The sequence below is a fragment of the Typopeltis vanoorti genome, chromosome 22 (assembly GCF_054136105.1).
Source record: "Typopeltis vanoorti isolate ZY-2024b chromosome 22, IOZ_Tvanoo_1.0, whole genome shotgun sequence".
Taxonomy (NCBI): Eukaryota; Metazoa; Arthropoda; class Arachnida; order Uropygi; family Thelyphonidae; genus Typopeltis; species Typopeltis vanoorti.
The window spans coordinates 33,491,352-33,503,802 of NC_143570.1; the positions used below are offsets into that span (position 1 = coordinate 33,491,352).

A 12,451-nucleotide genomic window follows, 5' to 3' on the forward strand; every position below is an offset into this window, starting at 1 on the left:
ACACCAGTGTTCTGCGGAACACATTTTGGGAAACCCTGGTATAGAATGAAGTCTCGTAAGGTGAGCAAGTGTTTGTGTGACTTCATGGGGCTAAACTCCACTTGATTTACATTGTGATCCTTGCAGTGTAAATCTAGCAGTAGTGATACCTTGTACTTGTGTTAATAGTGCAAATAAAACTTCCAAAGTGCTGAAAGGCGGTAAAGTGTTGCTTTTCGTATGGTTTGAAGTGAGCCAAGCCATCATGCAAATGACTTCTACTTCTGCATGGTACCACCTGTTTCAGGAGGAATCATGAGGAAAAAAAATGTGGCGTAGTGTATCCAAATATACCATCTGTTCTCCGACCAGTTCTGCACGGCGAAGGATTTCCTGTTCTCAAACCTCTGAAAGAATTTTCCATCGATTCAGAGGATGATGTGGACAGAGGTGAACTGATGTCAGGTTCTCCTGAGGCTTTGGCATCTAATGATGATTCATATTGGCCATGGTGCATGGCCGGCATATCTGCCCCACACCTCACACAACAGGAACTGAATGATCTTGTTTGAGATTTGGAGCTGTCCAAGGCCAAAGCATAGTTGCTGAGATCAAGATTTCTGCAATGGAATTTTCTCAAGGAAAATGTCTGAGTGACTTCATTTCACACTCTTGAGCAGTTTGCACCTTACTGCTGAAAGGAAGATGTCCTTATGTTCTGCTATGATGTGGATTGTCTGATGAATGCTCTTCATATTAAACATGACCTGCATGAATGGCTACTATTCATAGACTCGAGGCAAAATTGAGTCTTGATGCATAATGGAAACCAGCTTCTATCTGTTCCATTCAGACATGCTGTCTACATGAAAGAAACCTATGACAACCTAAAACAGCTGTTGGACTGTCTTCAATATAGCAAGTACGGCTGGCATCTCTGTGGTGACTTGAAGGTAGTGTCTGTGTTGATGGGTCTGCGACTGGTATATAAAAAGTACTGCTGTTTTTTTTGTGTGAATGGAACAGCAGAGCAAGGACTTTGCACTATGTGATATCTCTGAAGGTTGGAAAGAAGAATTACAACACCCAGTACTAGTAGAAATGCACAAAATTCTGCTACTGTCCATACACATCAAACTTGGTCTGGTAAAAAAAAAAAATTCATAAAAGCCATGAACCAAACCGGATCAGCTTTCAAATACCTAGCTGACAAATTCCTTTGACTCAGCAAAGCGGAAATTAAAGAGGGAATTTTTGTGAGTCCTCAGATCTGAGAGCTCTTCATTGACAAGATGTTCGACAACCTGTTACAGGGTGATGAGAAAAAAACTTGACACGTTTTGTCCCGTGTCAACTGACTTCCTCGGAAATTTCAGGGTAGCAAACTACAAGAAACTGATTGAGGACTTGTCTTTGTATCACAAACTTGGCTGCAGTATGTCCTTAAAAATACACTTGCTTCATTACCACTTGAATTTCTTCCCCGACAGCTGCGACATGGTTAGTGATGAACACAGTGAAAGTTTCCATCAGCAAATTGCAGTGATGGAGAAACGATACCAGGGAAAGTGGGCCACTTCCATTTTGGCTGGCTACTGTTGGGTGCTCACTAGAGATGATCAGAGCAGCTATACATTTTCACTGTCATATATGTGTTCAGCACCTCGAAATCTATAAGAAATGACTAAATTAATCTGGGAGGCATGACTTGTAAAATTTTGTTGTCCAGTATTATTATTCATAGTATTATAGGTAGGGACCACAAGATGACAACAATTAATTATTTGCTATACTCTCCATCTCAGATGCTTTTGGATCATTGATAGTGTTGGGCCAATGGCAGTGAGAGCTAAGAGTAAAGATTGACTGGCTCTGGCCATTGAACTTCAAGAAAAGTTAGGGCTGAAACATCCTTATCTACTCCTTTTTGTGAATAGAGACATTAGCAAATTTATTTTTTATACTAATTTTATAAACTGATCACATGTATGTATTTTTTTATTTATTATGACTATTAGTATTATTTTTTCAAAGAAAGAGGAGGGATATAGATAACAAAATTTATGATAATTAGAATGATTAATTTGTTGTCTTTGTAATACTGAATGCTTGTCCTTTTTAATATTAGTTTTTCTTAGGTTTACTCTGGTAGCAAGTCCAGTTAGTGACTGGCCTCTAAAAGATATTTAATGTTGAAAAAGAAATATAAAGAATAATGAGTTTCTTATCAATTGCTTCTGAATTGCTTGCTGAATCTAGTATTTGCTTGGATTTTCATCCAAAGAGAAATTGTAAAAAACTTACTTTTTTTTATTTGAAATCTGGTATAGGAAGCTTTAGTGTGAAGTTAAGGAAAGAAGGCAGCAGGATTTCTAATTGAAGAAAATAATTCTTTCATATTTGCACGATCAGATCTTCAAAGATTTTACTGCTTGTGCAGTTAACTTGCTGCTTTTATCAGAACATCCTTCTCTCCATCTTATATATAATATTTTATATATAATATATTATATATAATAATAATTAATTATATATAATATATAATATCTCATCATATGTAATACTAAAATAAGATCAATCTCTCATTCTTTCTTCTAAATCAAGCTTCTTTTTCTCAAAAATTTAAATGTTAGATCTTTCCACTACCACAGCAAATGTTAACAACCCATCATTCATCTTTTTCTTTTTTAATGTATAAATTAATATGTGGTGTTTGTGCAGTAACCTAAAAGTAATTTCTCTGAAATTGTCATTTCAAACTTCATTAATTATTATTTTCTTGTTTTTAAAATCTTTCCCATTTTATAGTTCATGAGTGAGGTTTGGAAATGGAATTCACTTGTTATTTTTTTTTTAACATGATTTTAATCATTACAGTTGAACATAGTTATGAAAGGACTTTTGAACAAGGAAAAAGCCGAGACTTTACTTATGGTCAGTGACATGAATTCAGCAATTGCTATTATGTGTTAGAAAATGTTTCTCTAACTAACCTTTCTCTTAAAATATTCTTAATGTGTAATATGTAATAGCAGTGAAATATATAAGTGAGTTATGTCAATTGATTAATGCTGATGAAGAACATTTGCTTCATATACTTAAAGATGACTTGACTTTTTTTTATTTCTGCTATCTTTCAGCATATTTGTTCCAAAAAATGAGCCCATCTATAAAAATAATTCATCCATTCTTTCTAAAGATAAAATATAGATAACATGACAAAATAATAGATTATTTCTATTACACCTCCAAATCAAAAAATTAGAATAATCAAAAAAAATGTGTTGAATGATTTGTAATTCTAATTTATTGCATAGAAAATAATTATTACCAAATATGAATTAGTTTCATCGAAATCTGTGTACCGTATTTACTCAAATATAACTCGCACTCCTAATTTTACTTCGCAAAAACAAAAAAATGTTAAAGTTTTGCACATACCTCGCACACAGAAAAAAGTTTAAACACATTCACATCGGGGCGATAGTAACTCGCTCCCCGCAGTAAACAACATGCCTTCCCAACAACCACTATACTGCAGATCCAAGAAAAACAAGTAATTTTATTGTATCACTGAATAAGGTGCGGAGACATTCGCAGTCTGTGTAATATATTTCTCAACAAATAGTGCGATTAGGGACAACTGAGATAAAAACAGCACTAACTAATGAATCACATATCCCCTACCACAGAAACTGCTGTATAGATTCAAGCAAAACCATATGTTGCACTGGCAAACACAGTATCTAACTAAAAGCTATTGTTCAATTTTTCGCTTACATGAAATAAATGTTTGTTTGATTGCATTTGAAATTTTTGATGTTAACTTCAAACAAAATTCTACCACGAATTGAAACATGCCATGTAATGTGTGTGAGTCCACTAGATTGAAAGCGGCACACAAACAAGCAGCAATAAAATTCGACCGAAGAGTTGAAACTTTGTGTGAGTTGAGCCTGCCCACATGACACGGAAGCAGTACACAAATGGTAATGTGAAGTTCCGTCGGAATGATGAATGGACAAAACACCACCCCATCATGAACATGTTAAAACTAAGAAGTATATAGTGAATGTTGTTAAGGCAGTTTCAGATATTATGGAATTCATTTGAAGAGAATTAGCATTTCAACTTAACAGTTAACAATTGTCGGCTTGCCTTTGTCGTTGGGTTGCAAGATCTTTTGTTAATACCACACCAATCACATGCACATCTTCATAGCTGCTTTATCTCTACTGGTCTACCACCGCTCTCTGTTTCGCACTATGCTTTCACTTCTCATTAGTCATTCGTGAAGGATCGTTCATTACGATCCTTCCGTAATGAATGATCCTTCACGTCTCAAGTCCCGTAAATTACTGGTAATTTTTGGTTGAAATAATGGGAAAGAAGACGATGCTATTTGGATAGATGACTTTGCCGATGCACACAGGGAAACCATGCTTGTGGGCTGGAAGTAGCAATAGCAAATAGGAGATTCTTGGTAAGTCATACTCATTTTCAGTTTTTTCCTGAAAACTTAGTTTCTAAAAATCCCTGTATAGATCTCACACCACGATTTTTAGCTTTAATTTTGGGGAAACAAGTGCGAGTTATATTCGAGTAAATACGGTACTTTGTAGATTATGTAATCATGTAAACGCATAAAAATGTAATAAAAACGTAAATTATAAGAAAACGTTCACAAAATTAGAAAGGAAAACAACATGATAATTAGTACTTTGTGGCATTCCCCTTAGCATTTATGACTGTTTGTAAATGGCTGGGTATATTGTTTTCTAGCAGTTCACAATCTTTTTTTATCAAAACATGCCCATATGGTCTGCAGACTAGAAACAAGTTCATTTTTATCTCGTGGGGCAACTTCTTGAAGAGGTTTCTTCATAGTTCCCCACAAACTCTCAGTGGGGTTTAAATCTGGTGAGTTTGCTGGCCAAGGAATTACGTTGATTTGCCTTTCTTTGAGGCCATCTAGTAGTGGTCTTGGAAGTATGACAAGAAGTTGAATCCCTCTGAAAAAGGAAATCACCATCAGATAAATCTTCTGATGCCATTCATCTTTCATAAAGTACTCAAGAATTTTTTGGTACACTTTGGAATTGACTCTTCCATACACAATACACAGCCTACCTGGACCCTCTGCTATCATACAAGCCCATACCATGACAGAGATTGCAAACCAAATGTTTCATTCGTTCTTTATCAAATGTTTCTTGCTTAAGATGCTAAACATGTATCCCTTGATAACCGTGGGACACACAAACATACTTTCATCGTTAAAAAGTACCTTTTTTTTTGTACTTAAAAAAGTACCTCTTGATCCCACAACAGTCTTTTCTTACACCATTGCACTCTAGCTGCCTTTTGCTTGGAAGTCACAAGCAGCTTTGTCTTAGGCACACGTGATTTAAAACCCAATTTGTGAAGTCATGTCAACATTGTAGATTAAGACACATTTACATCTAGTTCTTTCCATCTCCTATGAAAATACCTTACACTTGGGAAGCAGTTTTTCTTCACGATATTCTTCAATCTCCTTTCATCTCTTGATGTAGTTATTATGTTTCAACTGCTATTGCAGCAATTACTTTGAAAACTCCGGTTATTAGAATACTGTCTCAATACTCTACTCATGCTTGCTTGAGAACATTTCATTTCCTTAGCTGTAAACTGTTGATTTTAGCCTTCCTTGTGTAGAGATGCGTACAAAACTTCTTAGCTTCTGATATGTCCTTCATCACTTGTTCGATCTGTGTTTAGCAAATGATTAACTGAAATCCACATGCAAATGATTCCTCACATGAGTCAGTCCAGCAGCTACTGAAATATATGCTGTTTCTATGCTCTCCTCAAAACCAGTCGGAAAAATTTGGAATATTCTAATATTTTAAACCACGTCAAAAATTATTCTAATTTTGTAAATGTTTTCAAATAAAAGTTTTCTTATAATTTATATTACATTTTTATGTGTTTACATGGTTATATAATCTGCAAAGTATGTAGATTTGGATGATTTTCATAACATAATTCATTTTCAGGATTACATTTATAATAAATGCATTCTCATAATTATGTTATTTTTAGATGTTAATTGAATAGAAAGTTCAGAAGAAAATATGCAAACTTGAATGCTAACTTAATTCCTCAAATGCACGTTTGAAATAACCTAATATAACTAGATATTTCAGTTATTTTTTCTGTTAATTCATTTTCAGAGTTACAAACTAAATGCATTTGTTTAGTTAAATGACTATATATGTGTTTTTTTTTTTTTTTGATAAATATTAAGTAAAAAGTTCAATAATTGATAAAGTTATTCAAGCTTAAGTTATTCATGTAAACATAAATTCATAGAAACAGAATTATAGGTATTGTTTTAAATATTCTAAATTTAAAGTTGATAGGTTCTTAAATCATATTCTTTAATCCTTCCCTGTGGTAATAATTAGCATACTAATGACAGAATGATTCCTTCAAAATGGGCAGACACGTATACTTGCAGTTCAGTCATTAACAACCTCTGCAGATTTTTGTTTCTTTTTTTTATTATTATTAATTGATAAACCAAATATTATTTTTTATTATTTTAATGGATTATATGTACAGTAAACAGCAATTGAACTTATTTTCAAATTAGACCTAATATTGGTTGTATATTGAAAACGTATAATGAGGTTACTCTTAAAGTAACCGGCTATTTTGACTTGTACCAGTTGTTGGATTTTGGGGCGGTGTACACTGAATATTATATTTTTGTAGTTTGAAAAGTTGTTGTCATAACAGCTGTAATTAGGTTTCTTTGTATTTGTTAGAGCCACAAATACAGCATAAATAATTCAGGAGATATTGTAATTGCATTATTGAAAATGTGGTGATTGATAAGCAAAAAGAACTTTAAGGAAATCCAACTTTTCTTTAAAATGCTTTTTCATACAACATGTAGTTTTCAATTAGACGTTGCTGAATTGCAGTCCTTAATATATTTGTTGGTGATGAATTAAAGCAGGGATACAAACTCAAATATCGATGTGGGACAGGTGTTGCAATATCAACTTTATATTATAATGAGTTTAGTAATATATTTTTACAGAAATTAGTGTTATATGATAAATTGAAATTTAGTTAATCATGTATTTTTAATAACCAGATTTACATATACAATTAATTAACATAAAACTGAAAAATTTAATATTTGAATATGTTAATGAGACTGAGAAGTCCATAGTTATGATTATTTTCAATGTGTTTCAGATTTTGATTAGCAGATCTTGTAGATATAAATCAAATGAATTGCAGTTTCTTTAATTTCATAAGGGAGAATGTTTGTTCATGTATGCAAGTACTGAAAATGATGATATTCATTTATTGATTCTTCCATTATAAATTTATATTTTAAGGAATTGAGAAACAAAACCAATCCAAAAGTCTTCTCAGTGTTTATTTTTCAGTAATTTCAAGCCGAAACTCAGTTCATAATTTTTGCAGTGGGATCAATAAAAAAAGATCAAACTCTTCTTGTGCTCAGCACTCGTCTTTCAAGTAGTGCAAGCCAAAGCAACTCTGATGCTGAGGATTGTATTCTCGTAAGCTCCCTGGTCAAATTTATGAAACTTCCATAGTTTCTACAAACGTTCAGCTTTGAAATAATGTTGAATCTGACATCTATCCACTTTGCCTATGTAATAGCCTCTTCTGCTTATAAATATAAAAATTGGGTAAATACTGTATAATTTTTTCTTTCTTTTGTTTCATTCTAACATGTGGAAACAGTGAACAGCATGTTGGAAACCGTGATATGTCTCCTTTTTTGATTTTGATGCGAACAGTTTTATTTAGCATCCTTTTTATTCAATGAGTAATTTATATAACAAGTAATTAAGACATGCAGTTAACTCTACTTCTTGTTGCACGACAATGCACCTAAGCACTGCTTCACAGGCAGTGCTCGGGTATGTTGTCGTGCAACAGAAACCAATTGTTGTTATGGAACAGTTCTGACATGTCGCATGTAGGTGTACAGATGTTGCATTACTCCTAAATAATACTGACCGTTCGCTATGGTTCCCTCGGGAACAAATTTGCAGTGGATAATTCCAGCAGCATCGAAGAAAACAATGACCATTGTCTTGATGTGATTTTTGCAACCTGACTTTCTTCTGGCGGGGAGAAGACATCCCATGCTATTCTATGCTCTGGCGTTTCATTTCCAGATCACACTGAAAACACCAATGTTCATTGTCGGTGACAATTCTTTGCAACACATCACAATCTTGATCAACTGCATGGATGAAATTTTGTCAGTATGCAACCTGGTGCTCTCTCTGTTTGCATGTCAATGTGTGCGGCACAAACCTTGAAAAAATCTTCCTTTTGTGCAGATCTCTTTCTAAGATTAATCTGGCCATTTCCTTACCAATAGCAAGCTGTACAGTGAGTGGCCTAGTGGTTATTTGCCTGTCATTGGCAACAATTTCCCTAGTTTTCACCACATTTTCATTTGTTCATGCAGAAATTAGCTGTCCATAGTGTGGTTCTACCTCCAGGAACTCCCCCCCCCCTTCTTTAAACATTGAAAACCAGCAGAACACCCGTGCCTGGCTCAGTCATCATCATAAACTTTTTTTAGGTCTTGGTAAACTTTTGTAGCAGTTTTTCCTAATTTACAGTAAAATTTTATCACAGCTTTTTGCTCCATGATGCAACTTCCTACATGCTCCACTCACACATTCTTACTTCAATGGTTGCCACACGAAAACTGTTGCATCACTTGACTCGAAAGTTGCACCTGCGATTACACACTCTATCAGTCAACACTATAATCTATAAACCTGTAAGCAATCAATCTCATTACTTAATGAGCACACTATGTATAAACTGTCAAGAAAATCACCTTCCTGCATTAAGAATACCACAGAATTTCATTTCAAAAGTGATCTCCACTTTCATGTCTCTGATATCATGGCAAGTTTTGACATTCTCTCTCCCTCTCTCTCTCTCTCTCTCCCTCTCTCCACGAGAGCTTTCATATATAACTATTCAGCTTACTCTAGAGATTTTTCTAGCTGACATCCTTAAATTATCTCATTTTGCTGTGCATTCTGGTTAATTTTTGGCAAGGTAATCTTTACAAGTAGGTGGAAAGTTGCACCATTGGTCTTTGCCCTTCCCATCACCACTGTTATACAATTATTTCCTTGAACACTTGAAAGAAAGGCTCTTTACTAATATCTCTCCTTGGCTTTCCACTTGGTTTTGTTTGTGTTGATAATTTGATTGCTATTTGCCATGCTCAAATTAAGAATTTGGCTTTTTTTTTTTGCTAAAAAATAAAACAACCTTTTTCCTAGAATACAATTTACGTAAGAAAAGAAAATAGTGGAGTCCTTTCCTAGATTCACTTGTATAAAGAGAGAAATTGCTGGCTTTCTCAGTTTTTCTGTTTATAAAAATTCAGAATTGTCATGGCTCTTGCCCATATGGCACATGCCGTCTTCAGAACAAGAAGTTAACACACACTCTCAGACTTCAATTACAATGTATTTAAGATAATATTATAATCTTGGCCAGGTCTAATATAATAATAATAATGAATAGTTACTTTCCATCCAAATTACAACATATCTTGGATAATTACTCTCCTACTAATAACTCATCAACAGATATATCAAGAGAATTTCAATTCCATATATCAAAGTTTTCTGAATGCATCTTAAATGTTTTTAAAAATAATTTATTTCCCATACAACTTTTAATCCAGTAACCAAGATTTCATCTATCGTGCTTTTCCTTAAAAACAAACTTCCTTTTTTAGCTAACAGGCATCTGTGTGTGTGTGTATGTGTGTGTGTGTGTGTGTGTGTGTAGATATGGTAGACTGAGCAGAAAATCTGATTGTTTTGTAATGAAAGTATCTAAGGCTAGAGCCCCTCCCCCTCTTCACTAGTAAAGCTAAGTAGATGATGTCTTTGAGACAAAGACATCTTCTATGGCTCAACCATGCTTTGAGGGGGAGATGCAACTTTAGTGCCAAAGTTTCAAATGATTTTATGTATAAGGTAGCAAGTGAAAGTAAGGAGCCCATTGTTATACCTTCAGCAGTTGCTTCAGTTGCTTTTTTTTTTTTTTTTGTAAGATGAAGTCTTACATAAAAAAAAAAAAAAAGGCAATTGGATGAGTCCCTGCATGATGTCTCACAGCACTGTCCTACTCAGAAACTCTTGGAATTTTAAAAACTTTAGCCAGGGTACAGTGAATTTTATCCTCCGGACCATCACTGCATCTTGTAACAACAAGCTCTGTTTACATCATTCAAACAAAATAAATACAACAGAAAAATCCCTTGCCAAACTCCTTAAAAAGAACAATTCCCATCCCCACTCCCTAACCAAACTATATATATAAACTATCTCTACCCTATATCAAAAATACAACAGATAGACTTTGCTTGCTCCTAAAATAATATAGAATTAGAACAGTCAACCAATGTCGATTGGTTCTTGGCAGTCCAGAATCAAGGACTGCCAAGATCCCCCCCCCCCCCAGGTGTCTGTAATATTTTCCAGTTAATGTGAGATCTGGTATTTTGGACCATGATAGACCATCTTGGCCAGAAAAAAAAACAAAAAGTACATTCACTATCAGCAACCTAAAAACAGCCTTGCATGAAGACTGTTTCATTGGGAGGAAGAAGGTCAGAATTACTACAAACCCAATTTAAATCACAGAGACTATATTCCTATATTCCTGATTATATTCCTAGTATATTGTTAAAATACTTTGGATAATATTGGCTTGAGCTGATGAAACATTGGTATGTAAATAATTAGTTTATTTAGTAAATTGTTTATTTTCATTGCAGTTTAATATAGTTTTGTTCCTGAAACTTAGACATGAATTAAAGCTTAGAGGCTAGTATATTGTTACTTTCAAAGTAAAACTTCAGTTTAATATAAACCAAAATAATCATTTGACATTTTGACCTTCACATAAGGTCATCATCTGGAGTATACACATATATACAAATATACAAAGAAACAAGCTGCATTCCAATCTACATGGGATGCTAAAGTTACATTGATTTGGTCAACATTCAAACTGCTGGCATTGATCTCTGGCAAAAAAAAAAAAAACCCCACCCTTATTCCATGAATGCTTGACTCCTTTTATTATTATTATTTATTTGGTTACAAAAATAAATTAAGCTAGAGAGCAACTTGTTCACACAAAGTTACTTTTATATAAGTATACATATAAATTAAAACAGTATGCATGATTGCCAATAAAATTTGAAATAATTGCTTAGAGTCCTAAAGTCAGGGTTTGCTGGATTTGAAGAACTAAGTGAGCTGAATGTGTTCTTGGGATTTTTATGCCACCATTATTGTTAACATTAGGGATTGTACATCCAGTTTCACCAGTGTAATGTAAATTACAGGTGCAATAGATATAATAAACTCCAGGGTGAGTCGATGGGGGGGTGGGGGATCCTTAGAGGAGTCGAATATGTTTTTTAATTCTATAAGTGGTTTAAAAGTGGCATTAAGATTATAATGGTGTAGAATTCTATTCATTTTTTCTGATAACCCTTTAATGTATGGGATAGCTATGGTTTCACTAATCTATATTATATGTATTTTTTGATGAAGTTCCATAAAGAACTTTATTTATAGTATTTTTGCTATAGCCATTATTTATAAATGTATTGCCAATAATTTGTAATTCTTGTTTAAGAGCTTGCTTGTTCATTAGAGCAAATTGTTATAGCTCTGTTTTTTTTTTTTTTTTTTTGGGGGGGGGGGGGGGATGTTAATGACGCCAAGTTTTTGTAAAGGGTGGTGATATGAGTTAACTTGTATATATTGGCTGGTATGCGTAGGCTTGCAGTAAACAGTGAAGGGTAGACTGCCTGAAGGAAGATGTGTGACCAATGTATCTAGAAAAGGAAGTGAGTTCTGATTTTCAATTTCAATAGTAAATTATATACACTCATGTTTGTTCATGTGGCTTAGAAGGTGTTTAACATTTGGTGGCTATGCGGCCAGATAACAAAAACATTGTCAAAGTATCTGAGCCAAACTAGGTTTTAAAGTAAAGAAATCTAGAACATGTTGCTCAAAAGCTTCCATATAAAAGTTAGCAATTGGGGTGGGGGTGGGGGATAGTGATGAGCCCATGACCTTACCTTTATATTAAACTGAAGTTTTACTCTAACACGGTAGTTGTTTCCATAATTTTTATTATGAATGTTATTTTCAAATCTTTACTTGCTTTATCTATAATTCCAGCTAAATGAGACCATTCTGCGTAGTTACATAAAACAAAATAAATGTTTCTCAGCTATGAAACTTAGTTGGAATTTTATTATTATAATTATAGAAGTTATAGAATTAAAAAGTTCTTTTATCTTTCTTGATATTAAATATTCTGCTTTAACAACCACGGTAAATTTCTAAATTTTAAATGTAACAAGGCC

The 12,451-nt window shown here is 33.8% G+C and overlaps 1 protein-coding gene across 3 annotated transcripts in view; it reads left to right on the plus strand.

The window, feature by feature from the left end:
• Positions 1-12,451, plus strand: part of Acat1 (Acetyl-CoA acetyltransferase 1) — a 159,551-nt gene that overhangs the window by 59,650 nt on the left and 87,450 nt on the right. For 2 of the 3 annotated variants that reach the window (XM_090411742.1, XM_090411740.1), the window contains exon 7: positions 2,857-2,913. The exons of the other annotated variant lie outside the window; for it this stretch is intronic. In XM_090411742.1, coding sequence (XP_090267868.1) covers positions 2,857-2,913 — 57 coding nt within the window. The remainder of the gene's footprint in view (positions 1-2,856; positions 2,914-12,451) is intronic. 3 annotated transcript variants of the gene reach the window in all.